General features: G+C 46.0%; 2 protein-coding genes across 3 annotated transcripts in view; one reads left to right on the top strand and one right to left on the bottom strand.

Moving 5' to 3' along the window:
- The first annotated feature begins 856 nt into the window (after positions 1-856).
- Positions 857-18,824, top strand: TADA1 (transcriptional adaptor 1). The gene is made up of 8 exons (XM_019647316.1): positions 857-1,104; positions 5,341-5,432; positions 5,698-5,763; positions 9,464-9,561; positions 10,995-11,204; positions 12,528-12,679; positions 14,472-14,634; positions 15,062-18,824. The coding sequence occupies exons 1-8, from the start codon at positions 1,031-1,033 to the stop codon at positions 15,212-15,214; spliced, it is 1,008 nt and encodes a 335-aa protein (XP_019502861.1). The 5' UTR covers positions 857-1,030; the 3' UTR covers positions 15,215-18,824.
- Positions 18,223-20,914, bottom strand: part of POGK (pogo transposable element derived with KRAB domain) — a 28,398-nt gene continuing 25,706 nt past the window's right edge. For both annotated transcript variants that reach the window (XM_019647295.1, XM_019647303.1), the window contains one exon: positions 18,223-20,064. The gene's annotated coding sequence lies outside the window, so the exon portion shown is untranslated. The remainder of the gene's footprint in view (positions 20,065-20,914) is intronic.

The following is a 20,914-nucleotide window of genomic DNA, read 5'->3' as shown; positions in this document are numbered from 1 at the left end:
CAAATATTTATTATGTGCCAGGCACTGCTCTAGAAATTGGAGAAACAGCAGTGAATAAACCACAAATCCTGTCCTCACAAAACTTACATTTTAGTTGGAAGAGGCTGAAAATTAACAAGATAAATCAATTAAATGGCATATCAGATGATTAGTGCTCAGCAAAAAATAAGGCAAAGAAAGATAATAAAACTGATGCTGCATTTACTTTTAAAAAAAGATTTTATTATTGGGGAATTGGGGAAGGGGAACAGACAAGTTGCTGTCCTTTTGTTCTTCAGCCTAGTTGTGGAGGACGTCGCTTCACTGGCCCCTGTTGGTATCATTGGGCTCTTCCTGGGTGAGGCAGTCGCTCGCCAGACATTGGACGGCCACTCACGGTGGCTCATGGCAGCTCACGAAAGCTCATGCCCGCTGCCAGCCAGCCCCACTGCAGCCTACGCCATCACCAGCGACTCACAGCAGCCCAGCTCCAGGTCAAGCTGTTGTTCACCATCTTAGCTGTAAGAGGGCGCAGCGTCATTGGCCCTCATGTGGGATCTGAACAAGGGTCCTGCTGCTCAGAGCTGGTATCCCAAGCCAACTCCTAACTAACGTGCTGCGCCATTAAGCCAGCCGATGCTGCATTTACTTTTTGACTTGGAGGGGAAGATATTAGCCAGGTATAAGGGCTGAAGGCAGAATTCCGAGCTTGCACAGCGGGTGATATGCAGAAAGCGCAGGGACGTGCCAGCCCAGCAGGCGGCGCTGCAGGCCGGCCGCGAGGGCGGAGCAGGCTGGGAGGGCGGGGCGGAGGGCTCACGTGAGGGGCGGAGGGGCGGGGCGAGGCCAGAGCCAACACCCGATTTGGCTATGCACTTTATCTTCAGACAGGCGGGCGGAGCCGACAACCAAACAAACGTCTTCTGAGCGTCTGGGGGCGGGACGCGCTGAAGCAGGCTGAGTCTCCGGCCGGAGTTTCGAGACGCGTTGGTTTTTCGGTTATTGGTCGCCGCGGCCGAGCGGTCTGCGGTCGGGCTGAGACTTGGGAGCAATGGCGACCTTTGTGAGCGAGCTGGAGGCGGCTAAGAAGAACCTGAGCGAGGCCCTAGGAGACAACGTGAAGCAGTAAGTGCCGGCCAGCGCAGCCTGCGGCCTCCGCGCGGGCTCCTCAGCCCCGGGGCGCCGACCTGCCCGGGGACGCCCCCGCCGCCCGGGCCTGTGCAGCCTCGCTCTTCGCGGGCGGCGGGGCCTCTGGGCCGGGCGGGCCGCGGACTCGGCGCGCTGGAGGCCGGGCCTCCCTGCCTCCCTCCGGATTGGGACTGTGCATGGGCGGGGCGGGGAAAGCGCGCTTCCCGCCCCGGGGCCTGCTGAGCGGGTGCAGGCCCGGTGCAGGGTGCGGGGCGCGGGAGGCCCGCCACGGGAGGGCTTCCTGGAGGCGGAGGCCTGTTGCGCTCGAGTGAGGTGTAGGCGCTGCGGGTAAGAGCATGGACCGCAATATCGGGAGGCAGGCAGACCCTCCGGCAGACTAGTAGCCACCGAAGCAGTCGGGGACATTTACCGAACACCTTGTAAGCGCTCTGAATGTATTGTCTCATCTGATCCTCCCGGCGGAGGTGTGAGCTAGGTGTCATCCCCATTCGATAGATGAGAAGACAGATCGAGAGGTTCACACTCCTCTTCAAAAGTCACAGCAGGATTGGGACCCTGGCGACTGCTTGTTGGCCTTGATACCTAATAGGGGTTGCAAAGGACCCCAGAGGTGCCCAGCCAGACTTTCCCCCCAAGTTACAGCAAGGGACCGGGGACACAGTGGTGTCGGATGCGGAATGTGTAAAAATCAATCATTCAGCCAAGGCCCAAACCGAGCAATAGCGTAGACGGAACCTCTGGGATGCAAGGACAGGTTGGGAAATTTTCAAAACATTCATTGTTGTCACCATTTTATTTTTCAAAACAGAGGAAGCAGATTTCAACATGAGAATGCCTGTGTTGTCGCCGCTAAATGCTTCTGTGATATTTGATATTCTACGCATTTGCATTACTCAATAGATGCTTGCTGTCAAAGGATGTTGCTAGGGGCGAGGGACTAGGAGCGAGTTTTCTCCAGCACTTTCTTCTCATTTTTCTCTTTCTAGACTTTATTAGGACTGGACTGAAGTTACTCACCTTGAATGCCATACATTATTTTTTGCGGCTTTTCCTTCTTGTGAAATTTTGGGGTGGCAGAGGTGATAGTGCAAGGTACAAGATATGCAGAATTCCCATGGAAGACATCTTAAACACTCAGGGCCTAAATGGAGTACCTCAAAACAAGACATAGTTCTTAAAGATCATTTTAATATTATGAATGTTAGTAAATCAAACTTAACACAAACACTAGAATTAAAATCTAATCTGTTATTTCGGCATAATTTAAAAATGTTTGGTAAACATTTATTAATGCCCAAAGATAAATGTTCTAACTAAAGTTATGTTTTAATATTTATGTTGACTGTCAATCTGTTTCTTTGCTTATTTAATTAAAAGATCTTCATTATTTTAACAGGTGAAATTGATGACTTTCACTTCATTAAAAACTATATTACTTTTGTAATGCGGACCAGTAGCATTTACATTTTTAAAGCACAATAGACATTTTACTCGGTTACATCTAGGGTGCTTACAAATATTTGGAAATGAATGTTTCCATACTACAAATCTGAGGACCTGGCTTGTGAGTGTAATTGGCGCGTTAGATGCGATGGTGGCCTCTGTGGTCCCACACTCATCACACAGGCTCAGGGTCGCCAGAAATGTTGACATTAGTATTGTTCCCTGTTTTGCCTGTAGAGGCCAGCGCTGGCTCTCCGATGTTGGTCTAATACAGACTCTGAGGCTACATTTGGAGCATGTGTGGTGTGAACCTCCCACTAACGATGTGCTCAAACAGACCTTTGTGCCAGCAACAGTTAGTGGTCCAGGGTGGCTCCGGATTGGTTTTTCTGGTCTCTCATCTTTCGCCCCATCTGCTCCTTAAAAAGTGCTCCTTGGTTGAACAGTCTCTGTACTATGGCTAATACAGTCATCTCTCACATTTCCTCCGTGAGTAGTTGGACCATCTAAGGGTGGTCTTGGGTAGTCACAACCTGTCGGGTGTATGAAGAACACAGGTGTGAGTTGTTTTCTGCTTGCCAGGTGGTCCCAATGTCCTTTCTATCAGGTTGTGTGCCCACTTCAGCTGCTACGGAGACATGGGCTCTGCTAGCTAACTCGTTGTGTGCATGCCCAGTGGCGTCTCATGTTCAAACAGGTGCTGAATGTTTTGGATGACTTGGTCGTATGTTACTCAGTTTTCTCCAGGTGTCTCCATCCTTCCCAGTCTGACCCACTTAGGCTCATCACCCTCAGTGCTTTTTGGTATTGTTGGGGAAAACAGCCCCGTGCCCACGGGTGTACAGTGGGTTAACACGGGGACCAGGATGCAGGAACCAGCCTTCCAATTCTTGGCGGCCAGTGCTGGCTGCTTGATGAGCGAAGTTTGCCATTGGAGGAGGTCGATAGCATTTTGTTGGCCCAGTTTCCTGGTAGAGCCTTAGCTCTACAACAAGTTCACATGCTCCCGATCTGCATATATTGGCACCTTTCTTGTAAAGTAGTGACACAGGGCTTTGAAATAATGAAGTTTCTCTCGTGTTATTGCCCTCTTTCGTTGGATAGAATGGTTTGGGAAAAATACTTTTGTTTTTCTGTGAAGCTTTATTTCATTTCATAATTGTTCCTGTCCTTAAAAAAAAAAGGCATCTGAGTGTCCACCGTTGGGAAGTTATTATCAATAATGAGTATGTGAAAGTGATGCCAAGCTCTAGAACTGAACGTTTTGCTGTTGCGTGAAATGGGTCTTGGGCAACTTTAAGTCTCCATTAAAGCTATGGGTTTTCTCCTGGAGAAAAAAAATGCACATGAACCCAAAGCTGTGCCTGCAATTGCGTGAACCACAGCCAGTTACATACAGAGATACTAAGATACCTCAAAGCTGACCTGTGAACAGAAGCCCTACTGTGGGTCTGATAAGGCAGTGAGGGCATTAAACCATCACACTAAGAAATCTTTGCTTTTCTTCTGTTAGGAACTCACACGAGCATTGGAAATAGACAAGTGTGAACTGAAAGTGACTGTAAGACATGGACTGAGTAATTTTTAATCCATTTTATGGACCAAAAAAAACAACTTCCTTAAGCCCTGAAACAGGGATGTGGATATGAAAAATTCTGTATTTTACTCCTGTGTCTAATACTATTAGGGGAGAAAAGATCGAATCTTTGCTTTTCCTACGTGTTAACTAGTAATGTTTAAGCCTGGTGGTTAGTTTTCACTCTAAAACCCACTAAGTTTCTCATATCGACGGGTATTTTCTTAGTGGTGAGGTGTTTTAGAAACCTGTTACTTCAGCCAGTTGGATTAAAACTTGAGTCCCTTTGAAAGGAAAGAAGGTACCCAGAATCAGTACTGATGACCCCTCCCCAACCCATAAAACACATACACATTTTAAAATGTAAATTCTTTTTTTTTTAAATTGAAATATAACTGCCAGATAACATGATGTTAGTTTCAGGTGTACAACATAATGATTTGATATTTTGTATAGATTGCAAAGTGATCACCACAATAAGCCAAGTGGCCGCGTGTCACCATACATAGTTAAAACGTTTTTTGTTTTTTTTTTATGATGAGAACTTTTCGATCTCTCAGCAACTCTCAAATATGCAACACAGTATTATTAACTGTAGTTAATCCTAAATTAACTGGAGAGTAGGTCGTTTAGGCAGGTGAGAGTGAGGAAGGATAGGTCCTTCCAGCGGTGGCTTTGGCTAATTGACTCCTGAGCCCGCCTCTGTGACCTGTCATCCCCTTTCCGGAAGGCCTTTCCTTCCTTCCTCTCTGATTCTGATTCCCAGGCGTGCCCTGTGCCAGGGCTTCCAGTAACAAAAGCCCGCAGGAGAGCGGCTTGAACGACAGACATCTCTGGAGGCTGCAAGTCTGACATCAGCATGTCAGCAGGGTGGGTTTCTTCTGAGGCTTCTCCCCGTGGCTTTTGGACGGCCGCTGTCTGGCTTCTCTCTCTCTCTCTTGCTCTGTCTGTCCTGTTTCATCTTACAAGGACACCAGTCACACTGGATTAGGGTCCTCCCTGACAGTTCCATTTTAACGGATTATCTCTTTACAGGCCGTGTCTCCAAATCCAGCCCCATTCTGAGGTATCAGAGGGGACTCGGCCCCTCACAGTAGAGGGAGCAGTGTCCTTCCCTGGGCTTGGGAGCAGGTGAGGTGAACCTGGGGAAGAAGCGAAACCTGTGGTTCTCAGTACTGTTTCTGCCTCTGCAGATACTGGGCCAACTTAAAGCTGTGGTTCAAGCAGAAGATCAGCAAAGAAGAGTTTGACCTTGAAGCTCATAGACTTCTCACGCAGGACAATGGTAAAAGGATCCCCTGGGCGTTATCTTCCTATTCCGAAGCTTTACCAGATTTACAACAACTTACAGCCTTTTCACTTAGAAAAGTACAAGTTTGGTTTTAGTGGTGTGCGAAGGTACTTTAATAATGTGGAAATTTACAATGACATGTAAAGAATGGCAGAGTAGGGGATAGCCAGAATCCTTAAAAGCTGGACTTGATAAAATAGTGGTTTCTTTATGTCATAAGTGTGTTGTACTTGACTTGTGTCACTCTTCCCTTTTTCAGTCCATTCTCACAACGATTTCCTCCTGGCTATTCTCACGCGGTGTCAGATTTTGGTGTCTACACCAGGTAAGGGAGTGGAAATACTCGCAGGGACGTCGACACCTCTGCTGTTTGCAAGTGAAATGTTCTGCAAACGCCTCGAGGGGAGATGTTGTTATGTGGGCGCAGGTCCCTTTATAGAACCTTGTCAAAGCAGGGGACCTCCCCGGACTGACCTTGATGTTCGGCCTTGATTCCCCGCTCAGCGGGACTTTAGATACTGAAGTCCTGAGCAGTGAGGAAGGGCTGGGCCGCCACGGTGAAGAGGCTGCACAGCGAGCAGCTGGTGTTAGGAGAGGCTTTCGCTGGATGGAGGGAAGGTGAATCACAGGGAGGGGACGCCATTAGCTCCAGGTAGGTTGGGTGGAGCGTCTGCGTGTGTGCGTGGCAGATGATCGGTGGAGAACACGAGGTGATGGAGGGGAGAAACTCAGTCTGTCCCATCGACCTAAATAGCTATAGCTAGAAACACCCTCCCCTGGGCCCCTAATTTTTTGGAGCTTACGGGGTACAAGTCACCTCTTTCAAGGATCTTATTAATTCATTAGTCAAAAACAAATGATTAAACACATTAAAAATTTGCCCCATGATAAACTTTATCCTGGGCTCTAGTTAAAACTTGGGTTCATGTGTACCTCCTGCTGTAGATTAAGTTGAATGTGGTTTGGTTTTAAAGGGCCATGGTGATCGTTTATTAAAAGCCCATGTTTATCTAGAAATGGCTAGTATTTTGTATCATCCCTCTCCGCTAACCTCGATTGTGAGAGACAGAGTTCAGGTAAGATCTCCTGAAGCCCAGTAAGTCCCCTTGGGTGTGGAGAGTCCTAAGCAGAGAGCATGTGTTTGTGGGGAGGGGCCTCAGAGGGTAGGCTGCTTCCCCACCGGGTCAGATTTCTCCTGCTCTGTTGAATTTAAATAGAAGTGGACTTTAGCCAGTTGGATCATAAAGGTAACCCACTTCATTGTATAAAATTTAATGTGATCAGAAAAACCAACATTGGGAGGATCAGATCGTCCTTTTTAGGTAGGCGTCTTCTGAAGTGCCACACACCCAGAAGACAAGTGGGGTGATGGGAAGTAAAAACCCAGGTTGATGGGAGTCCAGAGACCCGGGTTCAAGTTTAGCTTAGATAAAGGAGTTAATTACTGGGTGTTCTCAACGTTCACATTTATAAAATACAGACAGTAACATCTACCCTACAGGGTTATAAAAAAGCAGACGAAAGAACAAGTGAAAAAGTACTTTTAAAAATAAAAAAATGCCAAACAAATAAGGAAACAAATTAGGAAGTGTAGCTGGCTGGTTTTAATTAAATAAAGCCTTTGATATTCTTGAATGCTTGTTATTGGTTATTTTTAAATCAATGAAGAAAAATTTGGAATCTGACAAATAATCTGAAAAATTATTTCTGCATCACACGCCCAACATATATTTTCTCAAAATGAAATTAATATTTGCTGGCAACAAAGAGATGATTTCTATTAATAGTAAAATATAGATAGCTCTTTGTACTTCTAATCCTTGTGGGTGGGTTTTTTTATTTTTCTAAGCGAGGCAGGAGAGAGGATTTTAATAATATTATATATTGAGTGGCTACGATGCCCTGGACACTTTGTGTGTGTCATCGTTATTCCTTACAACAACTCTTGGGGGAAGGTGTTAGCCTCTTTTTATAGATTAGGAAACAAACTTCAGAGAAAACAAAACTGAAAAAAATAAACACCTGAGGCCCTGTCCAACCAGCCAGGGGGAGTATTGGCCCCACAGCGGAACCCAACTGCTGTCGTAAAGCCCTCCCTGTCGTCACCCTCTCACAGTTGGTCCCCACCACACTTTGCTCCCACACTCAAAGTGTTTGGCCACAGGACAGCAACGCCACCTAAGGTCCAGCTATCAGGAGTGTATGTCTTTGGAGAATCCTCTAAGATTGGCCTACCCTACCAAGTAAGGTCTGGGTGTGCCAAAGACTTAATGTGCTGGAGAAAAGGAACTTGACTTCCAGACAGTTCTTCTTTTAACTGAAGAATTTGGAGTCTTTTTTTTTCCCCCCAAAGCTTTAAAAACCCATCCTTCCAAAAACGTCACAATGGAAATAATGTTTTGCTAGGATGATGAGTGATTTTTTTTTTGTTTTCTTTCTTTAAAAAATTTTTGGGGGTATGTTTTTCAAGTGAACAGTAATGAGCTTGTATTACTTTGATTTTTTTTTTGTTAACACTGAGTGTTCATGGTTAAAAAGATACTTTGATTTTTTTTTTTGTTAACACTGAGTGTTCGTGGTTAAAAACAGAATAGTACAGAAGGTCTTATAATGAAATATTCTTCCCACTCCGAACCCTGTTCTCAAAGACAGCTACATTTGTTTTTTATTTGTGTGTTGGGCCCTCAATAGCTCCACATACATGCTTAAATTTCTAGATTGACTGATTTTAGACATCTGTCGTTGTCTTATGGCTCCGTGTTCCATAAAATTTCCTCCACTCTTATCTTTCATCCATTCTGTCAAATTCTGCAATTCCTGTAGAATCTTCTTTTTGTTTTATGGACATGTCCTCTCGAACTTCTCTAAGAATACCAATCAGAAGTGATTTGCATCCTTTGTGTCAGCCGGATGCTTTTTCTCTAGGTCTATTTTTTGTTTGCTTAGCTTGGTCTTTTGTGGTACAGATTATCGTTAAACGTCTGGTGTTTCATATTTAAGAAGGAAGCATACACCGCCGGGAGATCCTGCTTTAGAATGAGCTGACAGGAGGCCAGCTGTTCAACTGGGGTTGCTATCGGCGCCATCATCCAGACCAAGCCCCATAGTAAACCCCAGAAAAGTTGTTCCGGTTAACTAGAGAGGACCCTCCATTCTCCCCGCACCTGTGATGAATACCTCGTGTGGATGGGCGTGAGCAGGGCTGGCCTCTTGGGCTGGTGAACTGCCCAAGATCTCAGACAGCCCCACATGTGGGTCAGTGTTCCACTACTGCTGTCTGAACGGGGGACCCTGCATTTTTGTCCTGTGCCGAGCCCAGCCTGGGGTGAGGGCAGGGGTTTGTGTGGTTGACCTTCCACTGATCTTGTTTTTAGCTCTACTGAGCCCTATGGGTACCCACTGCGCTCACCTGCTCCAAAGCCAGATTCTTTCGGAGTTCTCGCAGGCAGGTTTCCTCTCCCACCTCAGCTACCAGCCTGTTACTTGGCTCGTTAGCCCAGGTTACAGCCAACCCACGTCTGCTTCGTAGGTCAGAACCTTTTCAGGCCATCCTTGAAATCTGTGGCGATCCCATCTTGTCTGCCACTCATTTTCCTTGTAATCTCTGTCGTGCGTGTATGCCCCTTACTTTCCCCCTGTTGTCGTTGTTAGTGGGGTCTTAAAAGAGAGAGGAGTGAGGACACGTGCTCAGTTTGCCGTCGTGAACTAGGAAATCCTGTCCCTACTTTGATAATATGGCTGCTACTGATAAGCAAACAAAACACCGAGGAAACATCAACTAAGAAAATGAAAAGCAAATTTGTCTTTGGTTTTGGTTACAGGCAGAAAAAAAGGTGATTTGAGAGAACTTAGGATTTTGTTTGGCAAGTTTAGAGAAGTAGTAGAAAGAGCAGTTCTGGATTTAAGTGTTTATTATTTATTTTCATTACTTGAGCGTTCTGTACTTTTTTAGCCCCAAATAGAAACAGGCTTAGCAGTTATCAGTTGCCATCATTGTCTCTTATGGTTGTTTTTCTGTCTCCTAGAGGGTGCTGGATCTTTGCCTTGGACCGGGGGGTCTGCAGCCAAACCTGGAAAACCAAAGGGAAAGAAAAAGCTTTCTTCCGTTCGTCAGAAGTTTGATGTAGGTAGTTCTTCGATAGAGCTTGGTAATGACTGATTTAAGTACTGGCGTGATAAACCGGCTTAAGTTTTTAAATGAGTATTAAAATATTGGTAGTAGAGTTGGAAAAAAAAAAGGGGGGGAGCATCATTTGGGGAGAAAAGGTATTGCCATTTGTGAAGTTGGTGAAGGTCTCAAAGATTGTCAGTTTTGAGGTGCCTGAATCTATAATTCTATTGTAGTTTGTTATTGCATAAATAGTAATATGTTATCATTAGCACCTAATGGTTTTTCAGTGATTCAGGAACTGTGCTCTAGGTCTTTCTCCTCCTAAATATTTGTCTGAATGAAGGATGTTTCTCGGATTGACTTCTGCAGGCTGCTCGCAGGGTCCTGGGTCCTGGTGGTGGCCTGCGAGGCCCCAAGCCTTCCCGGGGTCAGCAGGGAAGTCAAGAAGGCATTTGGCTGTAAAATTTGTAAACATTTGAGAGTAACTTCCCTTTTCCAGCTTATATCTAGGGAACAATGTGTCCCCAAAGCATCCCTTTTATAGATTTTGACAGGGTGTTGATAGCTTTATTGATTGACCTCAGCAAACATTTATTTCTACCTTTGCTCTGTGTTTTACGTCAATGATACTCAATCTGGAGGCTGTCAGTATCTCCAGAGAGGAACACTTGGCTTAAACAGGCGTGTTTGATATAAAATACAGTTTTATACCTGGAAAACAGAAAAACAACCAGTGTTGCTGTTAGAATACAAACTTCCGACAGGGACAAGCCATATTCACTACCAAATCTTGTATTTTGGGCCTAAGCAGAATCTCCACTGATTATGAAGAATATAAATGGGCTATCGGAGTCTCCCAGAGGGAGGTTTTATGAGTGGAAAGAGTTTGAGAAAAAACATTTTAAATAATTAGTATGACTATGTCTTGGAAAGATTCTGTGTTGAGAATTGCAAGTAGAAGAGAAGAATAGCTAAGTAGTTAACACTACACAGCATTATCTTGGAGTATTTGTTGTTAGATCTGTTATATTGGTTAGCTGGGCTTTTTAGGGCTTAATTGAAGTGTTCATTATACATGTAAATTTTTCAGAACCTGTTTACTTCAGGTTACTTTCAGAAGACATAACATGCTCCGATTTGTTTGAAAATAGTTTGATATCTTCTCCTCCCTAATTGTTACTTTTAGCACAGAGCTATCCTGTGATTACCAAGATACTAATTGATTAGAATAAACTACTATGCATACTACTGTTACTACCCTTAATTCAGGTCTTCATTATTACTATGTAATGCATGTGAATCTGTGACTATTTGTGCACAAGTTTTTGTGTTTTTTTTAACCCCTGTGGTATGGTTTTGGTGGTGTTAATTTGTGGGTTACTTTTGTTTGTATCTTATTACTCGCCATTGTCATGAATAATTTTGAAAAGTTTTTTTACTCATAGCATAGATTCCAGCCTCAAAATCCCCTCTCGGGAGCCCAGCAGTTTGTGGCAAAGGACCCCCAAGATGACGATGACTTGAAACTTTGTTCCCACACCATGATGCTCCCCACTCGGGGCCAGCTCGAAGGGAGGATGATAGTGACGGCTTACGAGCACGGGCTGGACAACGTCACCGAGGAGGCTGTGTCAGCTGTGGTCTATGCGGTGGAGGTTGGTTTGCTGGTGGCAGAAACAATTTCACCAATTGCATGTGACGAGCTTGTGTGTGTGGCTGAGAGTTGGTGCCGCGAGAAAGGAGCCAAAATGTCACTCTGATCTCAGAATTGTCATCACTGCCGTTTTTATATATATATATATATTTTTTTTAAATTATTTTTTATTATGAAATACACATTTTTTAGAATTAGTTTCAGCTTGCTGTTTTCTTTTGAGGGGAGAAACACATCCCCTTGCAAACAGTTGCCTTCACTTAATAGACGAAGCTTTCAGAAAGGTTACTTACGGTTTAACACTTTCGCTTGATCTCACATGTAATTTATCAGCAAGGGAATAGTTTTGAAGGGAAAAATGAGGTTGAGAATGCCGACGACCCGAATCGCATGTTTGTGCTGTGGCATGGCATTCCATGGGTGTTATACTTGGCGTCTGAACACTGGGGTTGTCTCGGCACACTTTCATTCATCCACTCATTTGATTCATTTAGTTATTTAACAAAACAGACATTGGGCTCGATGGTGCACAGGTACTGTCAGGTGACTTTGGGTCACCTTTCAATTCGCTGGGTCTCCGTTTCCTCACCTGTACCTCAAAGATTGTAAGTTACAAACATTAAATGAATGCTGTGTGTGGAGATTATAAATTGTGCCGTGAGTCCTGATATGAGATGATCTTATTGGTATAATTGCAACACCAGCCCTGATCCTGCTCCCAGGTTAGTAACGGGAGGCTGGGTCCAGCTCTGTCTCACAGACATCCTCCGCTCCTATGTTATTATGTGGCTCTCATAAAGGTGAAGACATGTGAGGCACCTAATTTTTTGTTTATTTCCTATACATCTGTTGTTTATGTGGCTTCTGAAAGAGCCATGTTTCTTTTCGTGCAAGGATTTCAGTAGATTTGGCAACATCACTGATAAATCCCAGATGTTGAAAATTTTTGTCCCGTTTTAAACCAAGTTTCAAGGTGGTTTGCCTCTTTTTAAAAATGTATTTATTTTTGTGCTTTTATTTGAAGGTATCTGAAAGTCATGTTAGGAGAGAGGAGCATCCTTAGAGATATAAAAACTTCTTTAATAACTTCCATGTAGAGCAAGCCCAGCTTAAAGAGAACTAAATAAAAACAGCATGTGTCCCTCTTTCCTACCCCCCCCACCCTGGTCTGGCTCTGGCTCGTTCGTGAACATTCGTTTGGTTCCAGCACGTGCCAGCCTGTCCCACGTCTCCATCCACCAAGTGCCAGGAAACATTGGGTCAGTGGAAGTTTTATGATTTGCTTTTAAAGAGAAATTCATGCTTTTTTCTTTTTTTTTTCCAGAATCACCTTAAAGATATATTGGCATCAGTTGTGTCGAGAAGGAAAGCTTATCGGTTACGCGATGGTCATTTTAAGTACGCGTTTGGTAGTAATGTGACCCCACAGCCCTACCTGAAGAACAGTGTGGTGGCTTACAACAGCTTGATAGAAAGGTACTGAAGCGTCTTGTGATTCTGCGTCTGTCCATCCTCTCGCGGGGGTTACGCCCCTTATGTCACAGACCATTGGTAAATGATTGCTTGTTGCGTTTCTGTAAGTCTAAGGTACCTTGGAGAAGAGTTTTATTTTATTGTGTTGCACCCGTTCATGATAACTAGTAGTGTTCCGGCGCTCTGTCGGAAGTGAAGGTGTAGAGTTTGGCTGCCACATGTTTAATGTGATGTCCCCATCCTGAGGACTGCTGCCCCCGGCTCCTTGGGGACAGCCCCTGCCTGCTGGTAGAAGCGGGCCTGCTCTCATCGGAAGCGTGGGCTGATTCTTGGGTCAAGTCGGGTTTCTTGGGGGAGAGAGGAGAGGTTGGTGTTTTTCCAGGCCCTCATCTGGCCCCTGTCGCTGTAGCTCAAGAGTGGCCTGAGCTGGGTGTCATCAGATTGCTCTTGTGCAGAGCCGGGACCCCTCTGTCCAAATTCCACTGAGGCTCCCGGTACCTCCCTGTTCTCCCGAGTCATCCCTCTGTGAGGTGACCTGGATTACCCATGCGTTGTCTGTGTCCTCCCCTTCTCCCGCCCACCCCCAAATTTTCTGTCCGAATTTTAAGCTGACGTAGTTTTCCTTGTGTAACTGAAGTGACTGCCTTTCTCTGGGTGCTGGACTTTGTGTATCCGCTTATTTAGGGAGAAAAGAGAGAGATGACAGGAAGACACAAGTTCGGAGAAGAAAGTTGATTGGGAAGCTGGCAGGAGTGATGGTGGTGCAGAAGTCAGGGAGGGGAGGCAGGAGGTGTGATGGTGAAGGGCAAGGGGTTAGAGTTAGAATGAGAAGTGGTGTCAGGAGGCCCCCAGCAGAGCCCAGCGCCCGCTTTCTGCCTCTGAAGACCTCCCCCGCCCCCGCCCCCACCCCGCAGGGCCCAAGGCAAAGCGCTCCACCGTAAACTGGGCTCCCTGTTTATTTACATCGCTTCTCCGTCTCGTGTAGGTGTATCTGTTTGGATTACTTGTCTCTGTCAGTTATTCTTTAGAGAAAAACAAGCCCCAAAGTGGCTGCGTGGAGTAGTGCATGCCGGCTCTGACCTGCCCGGCCTCCCTGCCCCTGCCCGCCGGGCGCTGAGAGCCTCTGCCTCAGATCTGCCGCCTTCCTTCCGGGAACAGGGCTGCCTTTGTCATTCATGGCCGAGCCCTTTGCTCCGAGTCACCTCCTCACAGATGCGTCACCTGCTGTGTGCTCTTGGCAGCCGCACAGGTTCTCCCCCGTGTTCTGATAGGAAAAGTATGCCTCGCCTCCCAGCGGATGGTGGATCTGGGCCTCTTTGGGGACATAGGCAAATCTGGACCCATTTTCTCCACCCTCCATTTTTCCTGTGGCTTGCTCTGTCTTGGGTCACCTTTTCTGGCATGTTATTTCTGACGGTTGTCCCGAGTATGCTCTGCCTTCCTCTCCAAGTCACTTATCTTCCGTTTCCTCTTCCTTCCATTGAGGTCTGTTGTTGTTTTCAACTGGAAGCTCTTTAAGGGCAGGAAGCAAGTTCGGCTCAGTGTCCTGAGCATGGTCAGCACTTAACTTTGTGGAGGGGGGAGGGGAAGTGTAGCTACTGGACATGTGGTTTCCCGCCCTGCAGAGGTGCTTCCTTTAGAAAGGAAAACGACAGACTCTCATGTATGCACTAAGAAATCCCTGGGTTTCTGCTTCATTTTCCGAGATCTCTCCTAAGATGAGCATCCGCGTTGTCTAGCCGTCCAGCTGTCGCCTTCTTCGTTGCCGGGTCTGTTTCTAAAACTCTGCTTTCAGCCCTCCAGCTTTTTCCGGCCCTTGTGCTGGTCAGAACCCGGCTTCCCGCCCGCCGCCCGATGACGCGGAGCAGCAGGCTGCGCTCCTGCTGGCCTGCTCCGGGAACACCCTCCCTGCGTCTCTGCCTCCCGTGAACATGTACGACCTTTTTGAAGCTTTGCAGGTAACTCTGGGCTCCTTAAGGTGTACCTAGATGGACGGGTGGGCCCAAAGTTTCTTCAGGTCACAGAGACACTCAGTGCTTTCCCACTTTCTGGCTGTTTAGTTCTCGGTTTCTGTGGTCTGCTATTCAAGTCACCCATCAAAGCCACATTTTTCAAATCCCGGGCCCAGGGGTCCCTCCTGATTTACCCACCTCCCCAACAAAAGAAAGAGAAGGAAAAAAAATCCCTTGTTTTCTTGTTCCTGCTTCAGGACCTTGTTCATTCCTATTTTCTTCTCAGCTGGTTTGGGATTCGCTAGGTTCTGGTTTAAAGTTTATATAGGTTTGTATGTCTTTTGTGCGCGTTTTGTTGACATAAACCGCTTCTGTGCTGGAAAAGTCAGTATCCTGCAGTGTAACTGGAGGCCTGCCCGTGTTTCCCGCCCAGGTGCACAGGGAGGCCATCCCCACGCATACCGTGTACGCGCTCAACATCGAGAGGGTCATCACGAAGCTCTGGCACCCAAACCACGAGGAGCTGCAGCAGGACCAGATCCACCGCCAGCGCCTGGCCGCCGCCGAGGGGCTTCTGCTCTGCTGAGCGAGGCTGGGGGTGCGGGGCCCTCAGCACATGCATTCATTGTCGAGAACGGAATGTTTTCTGGGTCCACACTTCAAGACTGAAGTGTACAGTGTAAATATAACCTTTCCTATGGAAATGTGACATGGAGTACCTTTTGTGTTGCTACTGTGAAGCCATTAATATAACTCTGATTTTGATAGTGGCCCATATCTGTGTGTGTATGTGTGTGTGTGTGTGTTCCCATCATAGGAGCAGAGTAGGCACTGAAGAAATTCTGTGCCCGGAGGTGTTTAGGCCCCTGAGGTTTAGCGTCCTATGGCTGCATGTAGATGGCAGGTAGATGACATCCTAGAACTGTTGTAGCTTAGTCCCTATGATCAGCAGGACATCTGTATGTGCAGTGACATCATGTATTCTGTATGTGACAAGTCTAAAATGTCTGCCTTTCTCCTGAAGAAAATATGCCCTTGCATTTTGAAGTGTTCAAAGTCAGATACATCCTTTAGTGGCCAGTTTAATTTTTAATAGCTATCGGTAGCTCCCTAAAAATTCACAACTCCATAGAAAACATGACTTAGAAATGCTGTGCTCTAAGACAAAATAAAGTTTTCTTTGCATTAAAAAACATCAAAACTCTTGGAATGTAATTAATTAACCTTATAAAACATCTTTTCATAACTCAAGTTTCTTTCATAGAGTTAATATGCCCAGAGACTTTGATTGGCAGGCTCATGTGTTCATTGTTTCAAGTCCATGTGAACATACTGCGTTTATACTTGGTAATCCCCCCATTCCTATGAAATACGTTTCTAGCCTTTTAAGTGATAAAGAGAAAATAATTTACATTTGGCAGTATTTCTAATAACCAGGTTTGTTCTTTTAGAGATATGTTGCTTTTTACTCAAGAGATAGTGTTAGTGGATATGCAGCTGACCCTTGAATAATGAGGGGATTTGGGGTGCTGACCCCAGGTGCAGTAAAAAATCCACGTCTAACTTATGACTCCCCAAAAACGTAGCTGTCCTTTGGTATCCGTGGGGGATTGGTTCCAGGAACCCCCACCCCACATCCCCATGTAACAGGGTATATGTAGAAAGGGGTATACACTCACCGTCTTGTGTCTGTGGACTCCCAACCACAGATCTTGAACAGCACAGGTATTTATTGAGAAAAATCCATGTATAAGTGGACCCACGCAGTTCAAACCCGTGTTGTTCCAGGGTCAACCGTGTTAAAACGTGGGTTTCTGTAGGTTTAATAATATATGTATAAACATGTACAAATGGATTGCTATCTGGACCCATATATTTGATTTTGGACTTTAAATATGACAAACAAACCTTTTGGGAAAAAACTGTGTTTATTAAACAGATAAGGAATGCTGCCTTCTACAGAAATATGAGAAGCCCTGCGTGATGAGACCTAGAGACGTTGCAAAAGAATGTACTAGATGAGAAAGATTAAAAAGCCAGTTCCAATTAAGGTATGTCATCTCCCTTTGTGATATGCAGATTAAGACTAAAAAGAAAAAATAAACAGCTTAGTTTTAGTTGCTGGCACCAGTCTGAAAAGCCCATTAGAGGTTCAGATGAGATAATCCTTCAGTTTTTAGTGTTTGGAAGAGTTTGAACCAATGTGTAACTGACTGTAGTGGTTCTGCTTTGGACTGTGTACGTCTTGGGCCATAATGCTACGTCTGTTAAATTTTGTGCATTCCATGATGCAGAGGCAGCCAGGGGGTTCAGCCATATCCCGCTGCCCATCTCAAGGGCAGGTTCCATCCAAGTCCAGAGAAATTCCCCACTGCCCTCTAGGACCTGACCTAAGTCCCCACAGTCACCTGCTCTGGTGGGACCACACGACACTAGAGGATTCCCTTGGCCTTGTGTTTCGGGCCCACTCTAAGGGCAGGAAGATAGAAAGAGTGGTACTTTGGAGGGTTTTCAAGAGCCCCTGGAAGAGGTTTGAACACTTCAGTTCCACCAAAGGCTGGCTCCTGCCCTGGCACCACTGCCACCTGTGCAATCCTGAGTGAAACGGGGAGTGCTTATCAAGCCTCACGTGGAAAAACCATGAGGCACAAAGCCGCTGAAACCAGGCAATTTCAGACTTAGCATAAGGCTTACTGTCCTGCAGGAGTTTCGGCAACTGTCTGTTACAGGTGTTTCCCTGCAAAGCCAGGTTCATTAAGGCTCACCCGACTTTACCTCGGGCACCTGAGCTCTGGCTCAGCACATTTCATCACCTTGACCAGCTGTCGCTAGGAGCAACCAAGCCGTTCTTCAAACACTTCTCATTGCCTGCGGTGACTGCCATGTTCCTGATGGCATTTGTTACCCTCTGAATGATCACGCTGCTTCAACTGGAGATAAATGCCTCTATGTCATCACGGCTTTGACTCCTAACCACAGGCCTCCAGGATGTCAAAGGAGGAGGATGCCAGGTTTCAGGGGGCAGACTAGAGGCCCTGGCCAACAGACAGGCTCGTTTAATTCTGACGGCTTAAAAGGAAAAAGGTCTAGATGCTTCTTGGAGAGCAGACGACTGCTTCTTGAATCTACGGGCACGGTACATTGTCAGGACTAGTCTTACTAAAAGCGCACTGTGAAAGGGCTTATAGGTTCATTGTGCTTTCATCCTGAGAGAAATGAAAACAGGATACTAACTTCTCCGTTCGTCGACGTGCTAGCATGTGTTCACTCATTTAAAATTAATATCCCTTGATGGATTTCCTTCATGTGCTTTTGGTCATGTACCATTCATGACAGCATCCAAAACATGACGGATCAAGGAACAAGGCTCTTATGCCAGGCCTCCCCCACCCCCCACGTAAAAGCCAGTTTAAAACCACACACGTCATTTTTCTTCCCTTTGTCTTCAAAGACACCATATTCCTTACACTGCCACCCCAGGAACAGATCCAAGAGGTAACATATTGGTAGAAGGGAGAACAAAGCGTAAATGATCGTGTGAAATGTGACTTCACAATACTAGAGGTAAATAATAAATAAAACCACCATAGCCGATGGCCTTTATTATCAAAGTTTATTGTTGGGGTCAGTTCCTATCTACTGGGGGTACAGCTGTGTCAGTATGTGCTATAGCCATTCTAGGGTAATAGCATTTCTGTAGAATAGTCGTACTGGGGCTCTGTCAGGCATAGATCGTAATTAAGTCAGCCCAGAAAAACCCCTGCCCGTGGAGCCATTACTCCAGGCAAGTTCCAGTGCTGTGCGACCTGTAAGGCATCTTCTATCCGCGGGTGAGACTCAGGGAGGTGTTGGTGGAATGCATCGGGAGTTGAACCCGTTTTCTACTCTTCTCTGCAAGATAAATAGGGCTCCACAGCAGGAACCCAAAAGTAGGGCTTAGAAAATCCTTTAAGCTCCCAAAAGCAAGTAAAACGACATAAAGAGGAAAGAGCCGGGAACCAGGAAAATGGAGGATAAATTAAGTGGAATTGGAGGGAATGGAAATTTCTGGAATGCCAAGTAGCTGGGTTTAGATGCCATTTGAGATGACAAAGAATACAGTACAGTTTGCAAGTGGGGAAACAATTCAGATATTGGAAGTTATTCCGATATCAGAAATGAAATGAAATGTCCTCTCTTGGAGGAAAACTGGTTTTAAAAAAATGAGAAAAGTGAATCCCTACTAGGAAAATGAGTACCTGAGTAGAAATAGGTGTTTCAAGATGCCAAGAACAGTATCGGATACAAATAAGCTGAGTCTGCAGGACGGGAAAGTGGTGGTAGCCTGTGACCGGATCTGACACTGGAATGACATTTCCAGCCGTGGCTTTGTCTGTAAGGTTCTGGCGTCTTTTCTGTAGCGCAGATAGCTCTGAAGGAATGTTTTCATAACACCCGACTTATGTGGGAATGCAAATTACAATAGTGGAAAAACTCAAAGACCTCCCAGCTATTCCTAACCGGTAGAAGGAGATTAGAAGTCTTGAAACAGCTGGGGCTAAGCCCACGCACTACCCTCATGATAAAAAAAAGTAAAGAAATGAACAAAACAAGTGTCAGGTGAGTCGATGAGCCTTGTACCGTGGTGACAGCAGGTAACGTATGCTGACTTCTGCAGGCAGCCTGAGAAACAGAAGAACATGTGTACTAAACGCTGCCCTACCATTAAATATAGTAATATGGAAAACTAGGGCCGTTAAAGGCGGCCAGGGAAAGGGCTAGCTGCCAACCAGACTGGGAAGATAGAGCAGACAGCAGTTTCTTTAACCTGTATCTTCCCCACTAACCTAGTCCATCCGTCTAGAGAAAAGCTACCTGCTGGCGCCAGGCCAGGACGTCGGAATTCTGTTCCCATTAGTACATCGTTCTTCTAAAGGAGATGTGTAAGTAGCAGGTGTACGTCAATGACACGTTTCTATGAAGCCTTCTCCGCAGCCTTGACCTGTTGGGGACAGGCTCTACTCTTGGAAGCATTATTAAAGGCAGAAGAAAATGATGACTTGAGGTTTCCTCCACAGAGAAGGGCACCGGTGGATGAGGGCTCGTATGATGAGCCCCGCATTGGTGCTGACCAAATGGCGTATATTCTCCGGGAAATACCTTTGTTCATCATATTTACAGGTTTCTTCTGATGGACACATGGAGTCATCTCTGCGAGGAATGGGGCGGAAGCAGTTGCTTTCCCAATCACGTCTCTAAAGAAATGAAGGATCCCAGACTTTTGGACACTTCAGGGCTGCGGGTCGGGGTGGGCTGTGTCCCGGAGGAGATGCACGGATGGCTGTCCGGACCCGGCTGGACCCGTCCCACGGCCTCTCCTGCTGCTCCCTGTGTGTCCACACTTCGAGGAATTGTAAGGGTTTTCCTGCCCCACTGTTTCCAACACAGTTCCATTTGCTGGAAAACAGAGAACCTGAGTGTGAGTGCACCCTGGGATTTCAGACAGCGAGTAACTGTTAACAAGCACAATGATTCCATCAGCCAGACTTCCAAAGAGACGAGAGGAGGTAGCTGAGTGCCCCCGTGTGTCCTGATCTGTTCATTTCGAGAATCCCTAGCTACGTCTGTCACTTAGGGCTGCTGCACAGACCACTGTGGCAGTCTGGACGAGCAAGAGCGCGTGGGTGACACCAAGGGACACACCTATGTTCACAGGTGCACCTAAATATCGCTCTGTTGCCTTGCCTCTTCCGGCAGTTTCCGATATAGTCCTTTGGGTAACAAATAGCTTAGAAAATTAAAAATGCACAAAAATATTATCTAATAGGGAGGAGGTGGGAAGAAAAGGTAAAATGAGAAAAGGGTAAAAACTCACTGCACACCAAAGTCTGATATCCAGTGGAGGCAGTAATATGGCTGGCAGGAAAGGGAGGCCGAATTCAGGGGGTGAAAGTGTAGGGAACATGAGGAAAAACAGCAGTTTTGGTGATTTTGAACATGACAGTAAGAACTTCTTGGCTCCGATGTAATTCTAGGGGTCCCACAATTACAGTGGGGTTCAGCGATATGAGCAGTTTGATTTAGGGGCAATTTGACGGAGACATAGGTCACTCTTCGACTTCTGCAGCATGACGTGGGTGGCAGAGGACGTCTACTCTCATTTCGTTTGGAGAAAAAAGAAAATAGGAGGGGAACACCTAATTATACTTAAAAGAAAGTGTAGTCAAGATAGGGTAGGTCCTCTGTAAAAGAAGGAATGGCCTCTTCATATTTAAACACTGTTTGGAAGGAACAAATTCACTGACAG

The sequence above is a fragment of the Hipposideros armiger genome, unplaced genomic scaffold (assembly GCF_001890085.2).
Source record: "Hipposideros armiger isolate ML-2016 unplaced genomic scaffold, ASM189008v1 scaffold_6, whole genome shotgun sequence".
Taxonomy (NCBI): Eukaryota; Metazoa; Chordata; class Mammalia; order Chiroptera; family Hipposideridae; genus Hipposideros; species Hipposideros armiger.
Note: the sequence above shows the minus strand (reverse complement) of the source record. Positions and strands in the feature narration are given on the sequence as shown.

Bases quoted from the DNA above. Each gene is read 5' to 3' on its own strand.
- TADA1 (XM_019647316.1), top strand. From the start codon at position 1,031: ATGGCGACCTTTGTGAGCGAGCTGGAGGCGGCTAAGAAGAACCTGAGC. The intron at 5,433-5,697 runs GTAAAAGGATCC...TCCCTTTTTCAG, and splicing joins ACTTCTCACGCAGGACAATG to TCCATTCTCACAACGATTTC. The intron at 14,635-15,061 runs GTAACTCTGGGC...TTTCCCGCCCAG, and splicing joins ACCTTTTTGAAGCTTTGCAG to GTGCACAGGGAGGCCATCCC.